Source organism: Podospora pseudopauciseta, chromosome 1 (genome assembly GCF_035222475.1).
Source record: "Podospora pseudopauciseta strain CBS 411.78 chromosome 1, whole genome shotgun sequence".
Taxonomy (NCBI): domain Eukaryota; kingdom Fungi; phylum Ascomycota; class Sordariomycetes; order Sordariales; family Podosporaceae; genus Podospora; species Podospora pseudopauciseta.
In genome coordinates, this window is record NC_085892.1 from 2,432,962 (window position 1) to 2,451,869 (window position 18,908).

At 52.7% G+C, this 18,908-nt stretch overlaps 7 protein-coding genes across 7 annotated transcripts; 4 read left to right on the forward strand and 3 right to left on the reverse strand.

The window, feature by feature from the left end:
- Positions 1-205: 205 nt before the first annotated feature.
- Positions 206-4,035, reverse strand: QC763_106640 (uncharacterized protein; the record flags this gene model as incomplete). Its single annotated transcript, XM_062907240.1, has 5 exons — positions 206-722; positions 781-2,064; positions 2,118-2,473; positions 2,536-2,982; positions 3,039-4,035. The coding sequence occupies 5 exons, from the start codon at positions 4,033-4,035 to the stop codon at positions 477-479; spliced, it is 3,330 nt and encodes a 1,109-aa protein (XP_062770169.1). The 3' UTR covers positions 206-476.
- Positions 4,036-5,272: 1,237 nt separating this feature from the next.
- Positions 5,273-7,360, reverse strand: RCO3 (glucose transporter; the record flags this gene model as incomplete). Its single annotated transcript, XM_062907241.1, has 3 exons — positions 7,013-7,360; positions 6,661-6,933; positions 5,273-6,587 (listed from the first exon to the last, which is right to left on the reverse strand). Exons 1-3 carry the CDS (start codon positions 7,123-7,125, stop codon positions 5,273-5,275), a joined length of 1,701 nt encoding a protein of 566 aa, XP_062770170.1. The 5' UTR covers positions 7,126-7,360.
- A 194-nt stretch (positions 7,361-7,554) lies between these two features.
- QC763_106655 (uncharacterized protein) lies at positions 7,555-9,447 on the forward strand. The gene is made up of 5 exons (XM_062907242.1): positions 7,555-7,649; positions 8,043-8,295; positions 8,317-8,376; positions 8,448-8,503; positions 8,638-9,447. Exons 1-5 carry the CDS (start codon positions 7,594-7,596, stop codon positions 8,753-8,755), a joined length of 543 nt encoding a protein of 180 aa, XP_062770171.1. The 5' UTR covers positions 7,555-7,593; the 3' UTR covers positions 8,756-9,447.
- Positions 9,448-9,635: 188 nt separating this feature from the next.
- QC763_106660 (uncharacterized protein) lies at positions 9,636-12,662 on the forward strand (the record flags this gene model as incomplete). Its single annotated transcript, XM_062907243.1, has 3 exons — positions 9,636-10,219; positions 10,278-12,357; positions 12,420-12,662. Exons 1-3 carry the CDS (start codon positions 10,206-10,208, stop codon positions 12,660-12,662), a joined length of 2,337 nt encoding a protein of 778 aa, XP_062770172.1. The 5' UTR covers positions 9,636-10,205.
- A 153-nt stretch (positions 12,663-12,815) lies between these two features.
- On the reverse strand, positions 12,816-13,991 carry QC763_0008070 (uncharacterized protein; the record flags this gene model as incomplete). Its single annotated transcript, XM_062905165.1, has 1 exon — positions 12,816-13,991. One exon carries the CDS (start codon positions 13,989-13,991, stop codon positions 12,816-12,818), a length of 1,176 nt encoding a protein of 391 aa, XP_062770173.1.
- On the forward strand, positions 13,888-14,743 carry QC763_0008080 (uncharacterized protein; the record flags this gene model as incomplete). The annotated part of the gene is made up of 2 exons (XM_062905166.1): positions 13,888-14,082; positions 14,735-14,743. 2 exons carry the CDS (start codon positions 13,888-13,890, stop codon positions 14,741-14,743), a joined length of 204 nt encoding a protein of 67 aa, XP_062770174.1.
- Positions 14,744-15,466: 723 nt separating this feature from the next.
- QC763_106675 (uncharacterized protein) lies at positions 15,467-17,307 on the forward strand (the record flags this gene model as incomplete). Its single annotated transcript, XM_062907244.1, has 2 exons — positions 15,467-15,940; positions 15,994-17,307. The coding sequence occupies 2 exons, from the start codon at positions 15,467-15,469 to the stop codon at positions 17,011-17,013; spliced, it is 1,494 nt and encodes a 497-aa protein (XP_062770175.1). The 3' UTR covers positions 17,014-17,307.
- Positions 17,308-18,908: the final 1,601 nt, after the last annotated feature.

Below are 18,908 nucleotides of genomic sequence, written 5' to 3' on the forward strand. Positions count from 1 at the left end.
GAGAATTAGCACACTTCGTCCCAGCCTAATGTGCATTTTCAACCACTTTCACCACTTTCCCTAACATTATCCAAACCTCTAGCCCTCTCACTAACCATATCCCACTCAGGCAGTGAATAATTCTCCTCGATAACAGTCTTCCCATGTCGCCGTATCTTCAAATCAACAATATTTAACCATCACATCACACTAAGCAAGTCAACACAGCGGTTTAAACAAAAACTATCAATCACTTAGGTATACAAAACCCCGCCACCTTACCTATACAATTTCCTTTTCTTTTTTCCCAACCATCGGTATCCAGCCAGCCCCCCATATCTCTATCCAACCCCATAATATCAATCTGAAAAAAAATGCCCCCTGGGCAAGACAGGTGTGCTATGTGCAGGTGATTATACAGAGGCCCATGCCACTCCCACCTAAAATATGATCAGTGAGAAGAGAGTACAAAAGTAAACACAAGAAGAAAAGTAAAACTACTCCCAAGTAATATCCCACCCCTGCACCCAAGCACCACCAGAAAACTTCTCCTTCAGCTCAAATAACTCCAACACACACTTCCCCGCATCATAACTCCAATGCTCCTGCTCCAGCACCTCACCATCAAGCCACACCTGCTTGGGCTCGTGCTCCAGACCCATGACCGTGGCGTTGCGAAGGGGGTTGGTGTCCGGGTAGTTACCCAGCGGCTCGACCTTGAGGAAGTTGTTCGAGGCAGTAAACTACTCCCATCATTAGCACCACATTCATCACCTCAAATTGTTTGCAACAGTCACTTACCGAAATCCAGCTCACCTCCTCCGGCTCCAGACTGACCCCATCATCCAAATACAACTTCCCCTCCGCCCATCCAGTCCCATCCAATCCCACCAACAACCCCCAAGGATTCTGCCTACTCTCCGCTGTAGTCATTCCAGGCTCCTGCAACGGAACAACCTTCCCACCTCTCACATAGACAGGAATATGTCCCAACTCCGCCCCAATAGTGACATTCTCCCCGGGTCCAACCCCATAACTCACCTTCCCCTTGGTATACCAATCATACCACACCTCCCCCTCTCCCACCCCGGGGAAAACCCCCTTCACCGTATCCGCTCCCTGCTCCAAACAAGGCGTAACCATAATCGCATCTCCCAACATGAACTGCCTGTCAGCATCAGCAAGCCACGGCTCATTGGGAAACTCCCACGCAAGAGCACGCATGACGGTGCTGCCAGCGAGAGAAGCCTGGGTCATGAGCGTGTACATATACGGCAGCAGCGCATACCGTATCGCCATCGCCGACTTGGTAGCGTCAATCACACTGCTCCACCTGTACGGCTCCTGGTCAATCGCCCCCATCGCATTGTGATTCCGATAAAAGGGAAAAAACGCGCTGAGCTGCATCCACCGCGAGCAGAGCTCATAGTTTGTGTTGCCGTTGAAGCCGCAGGTGTCGACCCCAAACATGGGGAAGCCAAAGATGGAGAAGGACAGTGCTTGCGGGATGCTAAAGTACAAAAATGCCCAGAGGGCCTCATTGTCACCGCCCCAGTGGCCAGCCCACTTGCCTGAGCCGGCGAAGGTGCCGCGGCCGATGATGAAGGGGCGGACGCCCTTTTGGACTTGGAGCAGAGCTGAGTAGGTCGCGTTGAGGACTTGGTGACCGAAGAGGTTGTGGAAATCGTACTCGAGATAGCCGCCATTATGCGTCGAGTTCGGGCTCAGGGCGTGGACTCCTATGTCGCCATGATAGTTGTTGATCACGTACGGGGGCCAGTTGATATTTCTTGCGCCAGGAGTGGGTGTGCTCCGGTAGAAGTTCTTCGTTGTTGTGGTTGTGGTGACGGTGGGGACGGCGGTCGCGGTTGGCCCGTAGCTCTGGGTGATGATCGCCTTTGTCGCTGAGATGGCTTCGGTTTCGTTTGTCTTCGCGAAGCCTTCGGGGTATCTCAAGACAAGATTACCAGGCTCACCGGGCAGCTTGAAGGGCGGATGGGCAGGATTGAGTGTCAAGTTTCCGGTGCCGCAGCTGCCAACGCAGAAGGAGGCAACTTCGGACATGTCGATCCAGATACCATCGAACTGGACATGTTAGTATTGTCTTATTCATTCACATATCATCATGGGGAACTCACCGAGATATTCTTGCTCCACCTCGAAATCTCATCAATCCACCAGTCGATAGTCCCAGCCTCACCAAGCACAGCACCAACCCAGTCAGGGAAAACCGTATAACCAGGCCACACAGCCCCATAGTAAATCGACCCATCAGGATTCTTCACAAAGGCATCTGCCTCCAGCCCCCGCTCATAGGTAGGATAGCGATCTTCCTCATCTTCTGGGTTAGGCGCATAGATGGCAGAGTCAACAATGGGAACCCAGTGCTGGTGATTCTTGTGAAGCCTGTTCATGAACTCCTCTCCTTCGGTGTAGTTCCAGGTATCATGGTCGTTCTCAAAGTCACGGTACTTCTTCATGTAGTCGATATCGGCTATATCCACATGTCAGTTCAGGAAACCTTTTGTCGGAATATGAAGGGAAAGAAAGACCCACCCCAGACCGTCTCAAGCGGAATCTCAAACTTTGCAAAGTTGTCAATAACCTCTTGCAAACGTTGCCAGCCAGTATAGCCCCAGCGGCACTGATGGTATCCCAAAGTCCAGTACTGCTGCATAGCCGGAAGGCCAACAGCGCTCTCTTGGTACTTGGTCGTGACATCTTCAGCCCGAGGACCGCTGTAAAAATAGAGATCGATGCTGCCACCGAGTGTTCTCCAAGTAATACCAGGTTGCCGCAGAAGCACCTCTTGTGGATGAGCGTTGCGAAGATAGACACCATGTGTATACGATGTGTACCTGGCCGTCTTGTCGTCGGCATAAGGCGCATATGTCAATTTTCCCGACTCATCGGTGGTGAAGTATCTTGTGTCATGATAGATAGGATGACTGCCATAGATGTTCCAGTCGATGTCGTTGCCAACATCTGCCGCAAAGAGTGTCCCTAGCCTGCGTGTAAGCTATCTCGCCTGAGCATTGAATATACTTGGTGGTACTTACTGGTGAGATTGTTGCCCAAGCGGAAGCCATGAATAACTTCACCGAGACCATACAGGTTGTAGCTCTCGGGCAGAGGGGACACAAACTCGATGAATTGATCTTCGTAGACGAGCTTGCTCCCCTCGGTTGTAAAGAGCGTGTCGTCAGTTGCCTTTCGCTTCACCGTGAAGGAGAATGTCGGGTCGTTTGACCACGAGACCACAAAGTCGCTGTTGTGCTCCTCGCAAAGAGGATCGTTTTGAGGTTTTGGTATCAGCACTTCGGGTAATCTGAACCACGTTTCATTCTCCTTCGAGATGTACCGTGGCTCAATCTGAAGGTGAACCCTTTCGTTGGCCTGAAACTCCACCAGTAAGGAGAGGTGCTCGATGTCGTTGCCGTAGACGTTGCATGCTGGGCCGGCAAGGTCAAGATCGGCAGTAAACCCGTTTTTCGTGTTTTGGACGTTGGATGCAGAGTACCCAGGACATACCAGCTGCGGGTTAGCGGCAAGGGGGTCGTCTATGTTGGCTTCAACGTCCTTCCCTTTGTCGGCAGACGCAGGGACTGTGAACTGTGGGACTGAGCTGGTGGCGGGAGACGCCGTCTGAAGAAACTTGGCCGGGACCACTGGTGGCCCCTTGTGCCCAGAAGTACCACTCGGCAGCAACGACGAGGTCAAAAGGAGCGATATCGAAGTAAGCAAAGCCATAGTGGCTAGCAACGAAGTGGCTTTGGAAAGGATGCCTTGTCTGGGAACCCTGCGGTTGTACAATTTGAAGCCCAAACTAAGAGCAGCGACAAAGATGAGGACTTCCACCTTGAAATAGTCCTGGCCGAAGTCGAGCCCCAGACCCAGATGTGAGGATACGCGAGCATCTTCCAAGTCTAGACCGGCCCGTGACTCGGAAGAAGCAGTTGGGAGCTCGCTGGTTCCTGGCTCCAAACTCTGATGGTCCCAGGTGATACTGTTACCGGCAAACAACTCGGCCGAAGCCAAGGTACTGTTGAAAGCCATAACGAGTGAGAAGAGCGCCAACAGGGGCGAGCACAGCGGAAAAGGGGCTCTCGGGGCCGACGCTGACCGGCGACTGGAAGAAGACTGGACGCCAGTGCCTGTTAACCAAGCGTCACACTACCGTTAATATTCTCCACGCGAGACAAGTAAGGGTAACGGCGGGAAGAGACCGGAGTCAGGAGGGAGATTGAGTTAAATGAAGGGTCGGCGTGACTGGGGATCACAAAACCTACACTGACTGTTGACTTTGCCTTGTGAGGCTCGCCCGCGAAACCACAGCCCTGGGACGACATGGCTCTAGTAACGGTGCCCAACAGTGTCGATTTCACCGTTTGTCTCTGTGCTGGCGTCTGTGTGTTGGCTGTACCAAGTTTGGGGTGTCCCCTTATGCGTAGTGGTAGATGCAGGCGGATACGGTCATGCATGTCGACTGTCATCGCCATGATTGCTGGTCCAAGTCAATTGATTCGTGTTGGTCTTCCTGTTCTCAACCCGATCCGATAGAATTCAGTTTTGCAATAATCTTCGACATCTGCCTCGTCCCTTGATTGAGAGGCAAGCTCCAAAACCTGATCTTAGCGTGACTTGAGCTGTGGCGGTTTAGTTTGTCTGCGGAAGCTCGACCGGTGACTGGGCCGATCAGTTTACCACAGGCGCGGGGTTATCTGCACAGTGTTACTTGCCAATAAGGTTTGTGGCAGGGCGCATGGAACCTGCTTTGGTGGGTTGGCAAGGAAAGAGAGCCGTCTACGGCCTTATGACCCTTTGTTGACATCCACCGCATATAGACATGTAGGTAGCCTATGACCGGTGGCGGGCGCTGTGTGAGAGTAACAGATAGAGAGTAACAATATGAGTGTATTTACTTGAATGCCCTCCTCTGATGCTTTCTGTCTTGTGTCCTGTTGTGCCTCCCCTCCTTGCGCCTTTGCTCAGTCGACAGGAGAGGAAAACTGCTTTGTTCCTCGGATATCATCCCAAGTTTGTTAAACGCCGAAGCCCTAGCCCATAACAACAACCATGTTTGTCAAGGATTGTTTGATCCCCAATAAAATCCAAAAAAAAGTGGCGAGCCCAAATATTTAGTATCCCAAAGCTGGCCGAGATTAATGCCCCCAAACTCCGTCACATCAAAAACTCCATCGCTGATATCCACAACGCTGGTCCGGATATATATCATGATACAAATAGGAAAACCGACAATCGAGTTGACCCCACGGTACAAGAAGCAAAATCATCAGTAACTGAAATCGACATGGCCTATTGGAATCGGTAGCTTATCGTCCTGTGAGGATGTCGTCGCCGTATTCGTCGAGCTTCCGCCTGTTTCTGATTGTGATTCGCTGCTGCGTGATTGTTGCAGCTCGAGCTGTGGTTCCTGAGGAGGAATGCCACTGTCGGAGAAGCCGAAATCTCGCATCTGCTGGAAACTCCAGCTCGGTTCGAATCGTCGACTGTTCCACGCATGGTCCACCCTCTCGTACATTTCGTCGATCTGTTCCAAGCTGATCTTGCTCGTCTCGTAGACCATAAACCAGACAAAGGCGATCGAGAGAATGCAGAATGCGCCCCAGAGAAAGAAAATGCGAGATCCGAGATCGATTGACCGGGACCCTTCGATTCTATTTGTGTCCACCATGTAAGGGGTCCCATAGGCAATGCCAAAGTTCAAAAGCCAGTTGGAGGCGGTAGAGACGGACATCGACTTCGCGCGTACCTTCAGCGGATAGATTTCTGATGTGACGACCCAAACCACGGGACCCCAGGAGGCTGCGAAAAAGAATATATATATGGCCACGAAAATGATGAGGATGCGGCTCTGCGTCTCCGAATTGCTTCCGTTGGCGGTAGCGAATGAGGCAATCAAGAGTTGGCAGATGGCCATGCCGGCGGCTCCGACAATGAGCAGCCTTCGTCTACCCCACGATTCGACGACAAACAGACCCGGCAGCGTCGAGACCATGTTAATAATCTGCATGATGAGGGTGATGAGATAGGGGTCGTCGACACCGCCCTTTTGAAAGAAGTCGGTGCCATAGTACATGATGAAATTGACACCTGTGAGCTGCTGGAGCATTTGCAGCCCGCAGCCTGTTAGTGTGCGGCGACCCAGATGTGGTTCGCCAAAGAATATATCCTTGTAAGTGTCAGGGCCAAGAGCTAGTTCGTACTCATGGTTTGCCTGGATTTCTGCGAGCTCCTCGATGAGAGCAGGGTGGGTGATGTCGAGCCGACGTAGACGGCTGAGTGAAAGAGCAGCGGCGTCTTTGTAGCCGCGCTTGATAAGATAACGGGGCGTCTCCGGTAGGATCAGCAGACCAAGGGCCAAAACAACAGCCCAGGTAAGCTGAAGACCAATGGGGATGCGATACGCGGCGGCCCCTTTCATATTATGAGTTAAGATATTGACGCCGGCAGCAGCAAATAGACCGGCCGTGATTGATAGCTGATAGGCGCAGACGAGCGTTCCACGCACCCACTTTGGTGCCATCTCAGACTGATATAGTGGGACGAGAACTGAGACAACGCCCACTCCAATGCCCGCCAGTGTTCTGATGAGATCAAGTCAATACAAGTCACACTTTGAGGGATGAATTGGACACCAAAAGGAAAAGTGTTACGAACCTCCCGATAACAAGAAGGGCCACATTTGTCGCGCACACCTGGAAGATAGCACCAACACAAAACACCCCCAGGGCGGCAATAAGTGAGAGCCGTCTGCCCCATAAGTCACCTATTGGCGCCGATATGAGTGCTCCCACCATCGTTCCTGCACTCAGCATTGCCACAATCAGTGACACTTGGCTTGGGTACATGCCGGGTACTCCCTCCTTGTCGAAGTAGCCGGTGGTGAAATCCTTCTTGAACGACTCCATCGCCAGAATACCGTTGATCGACCTGCATGCACCAAACGGCTCAGCCAAAAGTCCCTCCAAATCCCAGCGCGTCCGACCAAAATGGCGCCGAGTCGACTTACCCGGTGTCATATCCAAACAAAAGCCCGCCTGTGGCTACAAAGAGCGATAAAAGGATGGCCGGCGCCGAGGTGCCGGCGACGTTTGCTGGCTTTCGCCAACCGAAGCCCACCATGACTGCGATTGGAGCGCCTTCATGAAGGGCTCTTCAGAACAGCGTCGGGCGCGGGGGTTTCCACCAGGATTGGGGGTCTCCGGACAATCGAGGATATGGTTGTTATTCGACCATGGGGAGCGGTTTGGGTCGTTTCGAGGTGGGAAGGTGGACGGCGAAGGGGTTTCGACGATGAGATGAACAGTTGAAACGGTGTGTCCAACAACTGGGATGGTGGACGGGAGTTCGTTGAAAGTGGTGGAGAAAGGACCGCCGCCCACCTGATTGATGGGCAGCGGAGACTCTGCAAACATCTGATTGGCTGCACATCAAGACTAGCCCGCTTGGGAATAGCTGTGACCAGAAGGTGGGGCTGACCCGGCTTTGACTAGCGTGGTGGGGACTCGGCCTGCGCCAAGCCCCAGTCTCGCTCACCCCAGACCCAAATCCGACTTGGGTTCAGCAACGGGCCTCTCGGCTACATTGAAAATGTCACTCTGTCGGGTTGACAGCTGCGAGAATGCGGTGCTTCTGCGTTGCCTTTGGTAAGAATTTTCCCATTTTCTCTGACTTGGTGTTGTTCTGTCCTTTGCCGCTGACCTATGGGATTCATCCGAGTACGAAGTAGACAGACTATATGAGGCTATCTCTGTCAATTTAGTCCCTATTCCTTGGAATCTGAATGCCATGAATTCCCACCGTGGTTAGAACCTTGGTGTCTTGGAAACCTGGGGTTTCACCTGGTCCATGTGTAAGCCCTCGGTCCCTCTCTTTCACGCGCCTCACCAGGCGGCCCAAAAAGCCATCCTCGCTCCCGCTTTCCCAATGCTTCATAGCGGGCGCCCAGCTTCAGGCTGGCTTCAGGGGGGAGACCAGACCACCAATAGCCAAAGGAACTGCATGATAAATTAATAACTGACCCAGAGTGTGAGCAGAAGGCCACACACACACCACCACATCAACCACACCATTGTCCCAAGAATCTCTATGCTTTGGAAACGCGCGGCGGGTGCTCTGAAGCCATTGGCTGTCAAGATGGTTGTGCCGCAGCCGGGAGCTGCCCCCCCAGGCTTGCAGCTTGCAGCCCTCAAATCCTTTGACTGCGTGTTTTTTCTTTTCCCTTCACACCTCTTGACTGTTCGCCGGCTATGCTCGTTTGGGACTCCTAGACAGGTCATAGGAACACTGCTGGTTCGTGAACCCTGCCACTAGCTTGCGTCGAGGGGGCAGCAAAAGAAGGAAATGCGGGTTGCTTTTATCACAACTTCCAAGGTTGAGGCATTCACATCGCTACAATTTTCGTCATTCGCTGACCCAAAAGGTGCAGGAGACGCCCGATATAGGAGATGCAGGAGCTTGCATCAATATTCCCACAGCATTTCCAGCCACCTTGCTTCAGGTGAGTCTCTGTCTAGGAACACTCCGATCCTGAGAGGGAAGGGGGACCACGAGCAGGTAAATGGGCAAACAGTTTGGGATTTCACAAGAGGCGCGGGTGCTGGTTGTTGCGGCACGATGCTCATGCTCAATCAGTGTTGATTTGTGCTGTCTGTTTGGGTATCGGTCTTTTGGTAGGTCTGAGTTCCGATACGCTCAGGATCTGGTGGAACAGGTCACAGATAACATTGAGGTCCTCAAACCCTCTTATTGACATGAATTTCTTTGGCAACACCCGGTTCCGGTGCATCCGACATTGGCGGCTCGTGAGAGCACACTCTCACAAGCTTTTCCAGTCCGCCCTTTCCCTGTACTTTTGACTGGCTCATTTGCCTAGAAACGTGTCACTATGAACAGCATGGATCTCGGAATCAGATCCTGCAGAGCCCCTTTGTGCAAGAGAGGTTGTACAAGGTTGTTGTGGTCAACACAATATCAAGCACCCGTCTGCCCAGGAAGTGGGAAGCGAAGGCGAAGCGCGATGGCCAAGAAACTTGGGATCGGAGTTCTGCTCCTCATCCTCCCCAAGACCCAGCCACTGCGTCTCTTGTTTGGTGAGAGGTGGTGGCTTGATATGCACAGGCACTAGCGTGAAACCTGTATACAGTTCGACCAGGAGAGTCCTCACACCACTGTTGTTCGGTTGGGAATAGCGCCAATCGCGAAGCCACAAGAGGTTTATGCACGGCTTACTGTGTGAAGTCCGTAGAAACGAACGGCGCGATAGAACACATGACCATGTAATCTGTCTCAAGTCACCCTGACCTCATGATTCGCTGGGTTTTGATTATAAGCATGTTGTGGCACACCTAAGTTTGTGGTGTCTCTTCAACTTGCTCTACCAGAGGCTTGCCGCATGTGCGAGGACAAGCTTGGAATGTGTCAACATGAGTGTCACAGTGGAGAACTCACGTGTATCAGCTGGTGGATGAGACCAAATACCAGGAACATAAAAAGAAAGACATTCGTAACAAGCAGCTCGAGGCGAGGCCGAGGCCCGAAAGCAGCCGGTGGCTTGAAGTAAAGGGCAATCGATATGTCTTGGATGAAATGTTCTGGATGCTTCAGATGACTTTCGACTTTCTTCTTAAAACCTTTGGTCTTATACCGTCTCTGCCAGCACGAGGATTGAACTTTATACGAAGTGAAAACCTAAGGTGTGTAGACTCCCAGAGCTCTAGAAGAATTCGACGCTTCCAAGACTGCTGAGGTGATGCTACAAAATAGAAATGCCCTCTTATGCTGTTCCAGATGTTCAAAGCATTGTTTTCTGCACCTAAGGTAGTGGGATGTTGTCAGAGCAATTCAGGGGTCAATTGCCTTGGCAGTTTGTGCTGAGCGGGAAGGCCCCGCTAAATTAACTCTCGCGTCCACTGCGAATCGGCGGGGTCCCCACCGATCAACGGCGCGTCTTTTGCTTTGCGATTCAAGCTGGAGCGCGTCACTCTTCAAGGTCCCCACCGCAGACACCGAGCAGCAGTTCGCTACACCACATCTTCCCGAAACATTGGGACCCCAGCATGTAATATTGTTTGAGCGCAACATATTCTAGGACCGAGAGGACGACTGGGAAGGATGGCGACAAGTATGTGCCCCATGCTAGGCTTAACCAGTGCTTGTACCATAGCTAACAAAACCAAGGACAGGAGCGCATTCGAGATCGGATGCGCGGTGCTGGGTGAGTATCTCCCCTACGACATCTGCTCAGAGGACCCAATTAACGTCAACAATTATAGTCGTCATGAAGTAGGGGATGACCTAGACTTTGGCTTTGTGATTCCCATCGCCACAGAACCAGAGCCAGAAGAGACAATCGAGGAGGAGCTCCCAGATGCTTCACCACTACCGCCACCTCCAACCACCAGCCGACCAACTCCAAACACATCCGCCAAGCGAATACACCTCGACCGCGATGGCGTTGCGCAATCCTCCCCATCTATGGGCCCCAGCCCCTCTCGCCCTCCCCGTCCTCCCCGGTCTGAATACAGCATACCCGACGGCACCAGTACCGAAAGATCAGCCTCACTGCCACGTTCCCCAGCGTCTGTTCGAGCTCAGGGCTCTTCTCTTCGCCATATGACCCGCCCCCCAGCTTCGGATGAAGTTGAAGAGGCTGAAAATGAGGAGGACCACGACGTGACTATGCACGACTCGCAACCCGAGCCAGAGGCCGTGGAGGAGGATGTCGACATGGAAGACGCCCCTCCAGCACCATACGCGCGATCCGTTCAAAGAACCGCACAAAAGCAACGAGGTCCGCTCTCCTCTGTCATTGCGGCGACAAAGCGGATTACTATCCACACTTCACCCGAGGAGCCAACGCCAACAGTGGAGGAGGTAGTCATGGAAAGCCCGGCTGATGCACCTGGCAGTGGGAAGCGGCAAAGGACCATCTTGCTCGATCAGAATAGCCCAGTCGTGGGGTCGAGTACGTTATTGCACAAGGTTTTGGAGGATCTAGATGAGACTACTCAGCAAAACCCTGGAGGTATCCCGGCAAGTTCTTCACCAGTAGAAAGGAGGGTTAGAACGAGGATACGAAAGAGCGCAGAGATGAGGAAGATGTCGGAGAGTATGGATATGAGAGGGAGTACATTGTCCGTGACGTCTCCTACGTTTTCGAGGGGCAGGAGGAGGAGTCCAAGGTTGAGGTCGAGCAGTGTTGTTGAAGGTGAGGAGAATGCAGCTGAGGATGTGGATGTCCCGGATGCCGTTGAGGAAGAGGAGCCAGAGGAAGAGGAGGAGGAGGAGGAGGAGGAGGAGGGAGAAAGGGAGCCCGAGGCGGAGGAGTCAGCTGTGCTTGGGGCAGATGATGATGATGTCGCCGATGCGCCAGAACCAGAGCCGGAACTACCGGAGCCAAAACCAGAGGCCGTAGAGGAACCAGAGGAGAAAGAGGTTGAAGAGATTGGTATGCAAGAGGCTACTAAACGAATAGGGAGGAAGCGGCCTACTCGCCGAACCGCCCCTGCTCCTTCACCAGAGCTAGGCTCAGACCAACCACCAATGCCGGTGGCAGAATCACCAGCACGGAGAAAACGGCGAAGGAGGGAGGCGGTGGCCAGTCCAGCACAGCAACAGCAGCCTGTCAAGAAGGTACGGACAGGCAAACAACCACCTAAACCACAGCTTCCACGACACTCATCGCCAGCACAACCTTCACCAGCGCAGCCCTCATCAGCGCAACCCTTACCACGACAACCCTCCCCGCGACCACCAATACGCCGATCACAGTCCAAAGTTCAAGAGAAGTCCAAGCCAAAACCAAAACAACAGGCCAAGAAGCCACCAGCAAAGAGGAAACCTAGAACCAACTCCGACGATGCGGAGGGAAGAGACTCTGGAGATAAAGTCTCCGGCTCCGTCCCCATCACAGTCCAACGGTTCAGCAAGCCCCACATCGACCCTGAAACCGAAGCTGACGACCTCGGCGATGACGAAATTCAATTTTCTCACCGCGGTCCGGGCGTCCATATTCTCGACGTGCTGTCCAAACTCTGCGACGAAATGGCCGAGAATTACATGGGGAAACTCCGCGCAGCAGAGGAAGCGGCGGAGGATGCCGCCACAAGAAGGGAGAAGAAGGTGATGCTGAGAGCCTTGGAAGCCTTTCATAGGGAGTTGATGACCAAGCTTTTGGATCACACTATTGCCCTCGATCAGCTTCATGGCTTGCGCAAAAGGGTCAAGGCGGCGCAGAAGGAGAAGATTGCGATGAGGGATGAGATCATGCGGGTTAGGGCGGAGAGGGAGCAGGTCGCGTTGAGGATGGATGCGATCAGGATGAAGCATGAGGTGGAGAGTAGGGAGGCGTTGGTATGTTGTTTTGCTATTGATACAATCGCCATCGGTGACCAAGATTGCTAATTTGTTGGCAGCGACACATCTCTCTCTCGTCGGCCATGCATGATATTGATCTTGCGGTGGAAAAGGCGCAAGCAGCACCAGAGCTGTCTGCCGCTGAGCAAAAGAAGGCCGATCTCGCCAATCTTGAACTACTGGTCAGCCGAGTAGCTGATCAAGCCAGCTCGAAGAGCGATGGTGGGGGCACGTTGAAGCAAATCAAAGAGTTCAATGCCTTTTTAGAAAGAGCGGCTGCGGCGATGGAGAAAAGGAGGTAGCAATACTTCTCACCGCCATTACTGCCATGATATATACAACATGGCCCGTTGATTCGGCCAGTTTTTGACGCCAAAAATGAGCAACGATTTGAACGAGATCTCTTGTACAAACCCTCATATTCTTACATTTTCCCGTCCCTTTCCCAAGCTAACCTACTTGTTGTTATCCTCCTTCTTCTCCGTCACCTTCCCCACAGCAACCATGCCCCTAAACCGATCCATAAACGTCTCCTCGCCCTTCTTCTTCCTCTCCTCCCTCTGTTTCGCCTGCTCCTGCCACAGGCCTTGAATACTCGCCGCCATCTCGGCATTAGCCCTATAATCCGCCCTCAATGCCGCCTCCTCGGCCGCCCTATCCTGCTCAGGCAACTTCTCCAACTTTTCCTTCCAACTCGCGATCAACTCGGCCGGTGGCGGTGGAATATTCACCTTCCCAGCCGCCTCCCCAGCAGCCTCCTGCTGCCGCTGCCTAACCTTTGCAGCCTCCTCCAGCACACTCCTAAACTCGGGCGCCTCCCTCCCTTCCTCCTTGGCCCTCTTGATCTCCTCCTCCTGCCTCAACATCTGATGATACAGCTCATCGGCCCTCATCTGAATCATCTCATCCTCCTCGGCGCTTCTCCCATAGGTGTTCAGGTACCCCAACGCTTTCAAAAGACGGGATTGGTTGTTGTAGCAGCGCTCGAATTTCTTGACCTCGTCAGAGCACATTGTCAGCCGGGCTTTGACCCCCCCGGATTTCATGCACGTGGCCCAGGTGAATTGCTCGTCGGCGCAGTTTTCGAGGGCGGCGCGGCCGATGGCGGCTTTGCGGTCTTTGTACGAGTCGAGGACGTCCATGAGTTTTTCATGGTCGGTTTTGGTTGCTGCTTCGATGGTGGATTGGGGGGTGTAGGTTTTCCAGAGGTGGGCGTAGCGGCCGTCGGGGAAGAGGGATTCGGGGGGGACGGTGGATTGGGAGGCGGCGGTTTGGTCGTCTTGGGATTTTTGGTCGAGCTGGCGGTGTGGTGGGACAGCGGGGGTTGGGGGTGAGGATTCGGAGGAGGGGGTGTATTTGACGGGGGCTTCTTTTTGGAGGAATTCGCGGAGTTTGGGATCGAGGTGGGCGAGGGGGTCGGAGGAGGAGTTGTCTGGGCTCCCGCCGAACCAGCCGTTGAACCAGCCCATTTTAAAGGGTGTGTGTGGGCGGATTTGGGGGTGGGATTGGGGTTTGCGCAAAGTGGTGATGGTGAGGAGGGTTAATGCGACCTGTGGTGGTGATGGTGGTGAGATAGCTTGGGGAAGCTTGAATTTAGGCGGGGTAAAGTGGCAGAAAGAGGTGCCCCACATTGATCTTTGCCAAGATCGACGCCGTTGGCAAGGGTGGGTTCACCTTGATCTTGACCACTTTGAGGTCAACGGTTGGAGATCCATTGGATTTGTATCTGGAAGCTCCATTGGAGAAGAATCGAGATTTTTGTTTGTTTTTGGTTCAAAGTTCTTATATACGCCTTGACATAATTCCAGACCTTCTCCTTCTCAAAGCGACCTACCTCCTCGAGTATTCATTCCACTTCGTGGAGCTTGTGCAAGGCCCGGATCTCCAGACCACGACACGACCATCTGGTCACTGTCGATAGGCCCAATCTGATAGTTTTTGTCAGCCGTGTGTTTACATTTCAGTTCAAGCTGGTTTACTCGAAGGCCCAATTTTAATTTCCAATTAGGCAAGTCCGTAATTCTCCTTCTTCCAGCTATCTTTTTATTAACAACAACGACCCACCATCTTCTGATCTCAGGCCAGCTCGTGGCGTATTTATCTAGATCACTAGACTGAGAACACAACCTGGCGGAGATCAAGCCTGAGGGCCCTTCGAAGATATCAAATGGTCTAGATTGCATGGCAAGCTCCATCACAACGTCTCCCCAAGTCGACTTCATCCCCCAGCTCCTGCAGCGAATCATCCCAGAGGCACAAGAGTGGCCAATTGTTTAGAGTTTTGTTTCGACTTTGAATTCTCCCGGATTCCGCCTCGCTTGCCATTGCGTTAGTACATTGGTCTCAATGACACGCTATTCGCTAACAGCTCCAGTGTGCTTAGTGGCAGGTGGTTTCATCGCTGCAGGGCTCTGTGTCAGAGACGCAGCTTGGACCCCTTTTTCACATCTCCGTGTTTCCCCCCACGAGCCGCAACCCCAAGACGGAACCACACCGGGTGAATCCAGATGTGCACCACCTCTTGACGCACACTGCAATTGCCTTGGCTGAGGCGGTTGCATTGGCATCAAGATGCACGCCCCGACTGTGTCGTTTGTGCCAATCACATCTCCAATTGACTGGAAGCGCTCTCGAAGCAACCCTGCCATGTCGCCTCATCAGGAGACTGTTCCCTTCCCAGCGGGTCCCCCTGCCTCGAAATGGCACCCTCGTCGAGCCTCTCCACACTGCCGGCGAGAGTGGGAGAGGGGCGGGAGCATGGATGACGTTGAATGGTCTATGGTCAGACTCCTGATGTCGCAAATCCCCATGAGAATAGAACCGTGTGCCGCCATATATCCCTCCTCTATACCCGGCTTCCCTCGTCTATCTCCTCTTTCCTTCCTCTTCTGCACTCCAAGTTTTGGGCTGTCTGATGGTATCATAGGGCGATTCTCCTTTCCCCCCTCTCTTTCACTTCACCTTCCCTTCGTGACTGCAGGTCAGCTTAATTGTTTAGTTTCTTCTACCTTCATTTTATACACGGCTGAGCCGTGCAAGTCTTTCTTTACCTACCTTTCGACCCTATCGATTCGATTTTTGAGTTTCGAGTTTAAAGACAACAACCATGTATTTCTCAACCAGAACTCTCGTCACCATCCTCCTGGCCGCTGTGGCCCGCGATGTTGCTGCTCAGGCAGCCGTTCAGACCCCAGACGCACCGGCGCCCAGCGCCATCCCTCCAGAGGTTCTTGCCAGTCAGGCAGCAAGTGCCAGTGCTGCTGCTTCGGCGGCGGCGGCGGCGAACGAGGCGGCAGCAGCAGGAGGATTGAGGCCACTACCGGGGCTACAGGGCGGTGAGGCAGAGGCGCCAGCAGAACTTAGACCTTTGCCCAATCTTGCTGGAGATGCCGCCGTTGTGACTTCTCCTCCCGTGGCGGTAACAGCTCCCGAAGCTGCGGAACCAGTAGCAACAGTGGCACCGACGTTGCCAGCAGAAGAACCGGCTGTTGAAGCCCCTCCTGCACTAATCCCACCTCCTGGCCTCGACGCGGAGGCTCCGGCCCCTGAGCTCGTGGTCCCTCCAGGTCTTGCTACACCGGTAAGTATCTTGATGAATATCTTACAGAAACAGTCACTAATTCGATATATCAGGTTGTGGAAACCCCTGTTGTCGAAAGTCCCGCTCCCGAAGCTGCGGCTCCAGCCCCTGAAGAGCCCCCTGCCGTCATCGGGTCCTTCACCCCTATCGTGGCCGAACCCACAGCCGAGGAGACTCCCGCTCTTGCTGAACCGACCGAGGCCGCTGTTGTCCCCCCTGTCGTAGAAGAACCTGCCGCTGCGCCCGTCATCGGCTCCTTCACTCGTATCGTCGCTGAACCGACGGTTGAAGCCCCGGTCGAAACCCCGGTCGAAACTCCTGTCGAAATCCCGGCCGAAACCCCCGCTGCTGAACCTGTCGCTTCCGAAGCCACTGGGCCCGCCGGTGTAGTCGAAACCCCCGCCCCGGTCCCAATCGGTTCATTCTCTCAAGTCATTGTTGGCACTGCCCCTACTTTGGCCGTTCCTCAACCCGTTCCCACCGGCGCTGGCGGCTTCGTTTTCCTTAACAGCACAACTGCTGGTGCCGGAGTTGCCCAGCCCACGGGTGGTCTTCTGCCTCTTCCTGGAGTTGCTGCTCCTTCTGGCGGTCTCCTCCCTATTCCCGGAGTCGCCCAGCCTTCTGGTGTCGCCGCCCCATCTGGTGGTTTGGTAACCCCTCCTGGTCTTGGTGGTGCTGGTGGCGAGACTGGATCTGGCTCTAATGGTGGATCTGGATCTGGAAGTGATGGTAGCGGCAGCGGCCTCGTCAACCCAGATGGAAGCACCGGAACTGAGACTCTGGAGACGGATCCCAACGTCACTGCTGGCCCTGGATCTGGCGGTACTGGGGCAAATGAGGTTTTGACCACTCTTACTACCACCAACGCTGAGGGCGTACCTACCACTTTGGTAACTGCTGTGGCTCAAACCACAGGACCAAACGGTGCTCAAGTTACTGGAACTGGCAACCTCGCCAACAACGGATCTACTCCCGCCCTGACGGCTGGTGGAGCCCGCTTGGGCGAGGGCATCAATATGAAGATGTCAGTTTTGGGAGGTGCTGTCGGTATGCTGGTTGTCCTGATGCTTTAAGGGGTAACTTGAAAATAGTGGAAAAGCTCCACAGAGGAGAAGGTGGCGGTGTTTTCACTGGTAATAAAGGGGGGTGCTGTGGTTACACAAAGCAATCTTTACGATGTTGTTCTATTTACTTTGGGGATCAATGCTTGAAAAGCGCGAATCAGATTGGGGTTTTACTTTTTACTTTTACATCACCTTTTTGTATATATACGATTATGATACCTTTTACAGCAACCACATCGACGTACGACAGAGTAGATCAAAAGAAAAAAAAAAAAAAAAAAAAACTACAAATTGAGATGAAAATGACACTAGGTTTGGAAAGAGGCCACCTGAAAGAATCTGGGGAAGGGACGAGAAAGGTGTGGGTTGATCTTGCATGGATGACCCCCATCGGCTGAACTACCGGCCGTGGGTTCCGAAACGTGGGTGGTTTCGTCTGAAGTTCTGCCATGTGGTGGTGGAAAAGCCGCGCCTCAGTTGAGAGATAGCTACTCCAGATATCAATTAAGAGCTTCCAGCTTCCGTCTCCCTTGGCTTATCACTCATTGTACATGTCTATCATCCGGTCTTGTAGTTCGTTGAGTACATGACCGCGAGGGAAATTCACTTGTGTGAGGTTCCTTACTGATAGGAATGACAAAAAAGTCGTCCGAGCAGAGAGAGCTCTCCTTTCAGTAACACCCCTTACAGAATAATATGTCCTTGCTAATCCCATTCATCGCCATCCTGCGCAGTTGACTGTGGTGGCTGTGATCACTCTCTTTATGTGAACCCCTGAGTACTACTACTAACTCATTACACTCACTTACCTTGCTGTGCAGTATAGGAAAGCTTTGTGGTAACTTCAACAGCACCTATTGGGAAATAATTCCTCCTTGCTAATCTTGTGTATCACGATCATGGTGGAATTACCACGCTGACAGTGATCATGATCTTTCTGACGACCCCCAAGTAGCACCAACCCCGTTACACTCACCTGCCTTGCTACAAAATATCAATGGACTAGTATCTCCAACATGATCGTGAATGGCATTTCACGCCTCTTCAAGCCAAACTCGCATCCATATTCACTGCATACAGTTTCCAAAAAGTGGGACCATGCCCCCTCTGCACGGGACCTTCTTTTCTTTCGCCTTTCAACTTACACCCACTCTTCATATCACCTTGCTCCCTCTAACTCCATGATGCCATAATGGTAGAACAAGCGGATAACCTCACAATGTCGGAATCCAGCTTTCAGCGGGTATCACGAATCCGCGCCGATAACCGTATAAAACCAGAGACTCACATACAACCACCCAGCCCACCTCCTCAATTTATTCTATTACCCTTATTTTCATATCACTGCTCTTTTCTTTCTACCATTTCTCTTATCCTCAAATCATTACTCTTATTCCTTTATCTCCAAACCCCTCACTACTCGGTATCTTCCAGAATGATAACATGTTATCAAGCCACCAACCTCACGACACTCACCGCTACCTTTCAGCTATTATCACCAATCTGTGCCATCCACCATATAATTAGAGATACTCACACATAATCCCTCTCCCCAATTCCTCACCTTGTGGCATTGTTTTCAATTTCCCCTTCCAACAACCACCTCGCGTTTAGTGCTTATACACCAGCTGAAAGATATCACATTCCTCTCTCATTTCTTCCCAAATCAATTCCGTGTCACTGTTTTCTCCTCCAACAACGTCGCCATGTGGTATCTTTCAGAGTGACAACCTTATAGCAAGCCACCAACCTCACCTATCCAGCACCATCTTTCAACTTCTTTCACCCATCCGCGACATCCGCCATACAATCGTGGATCCCCACAAACCACTCCCCACCCCCTCACCTTGCACCATTACCATCATGTCCCTTTTCCACCCTCCTCACCAGTGATGATTCCGGCT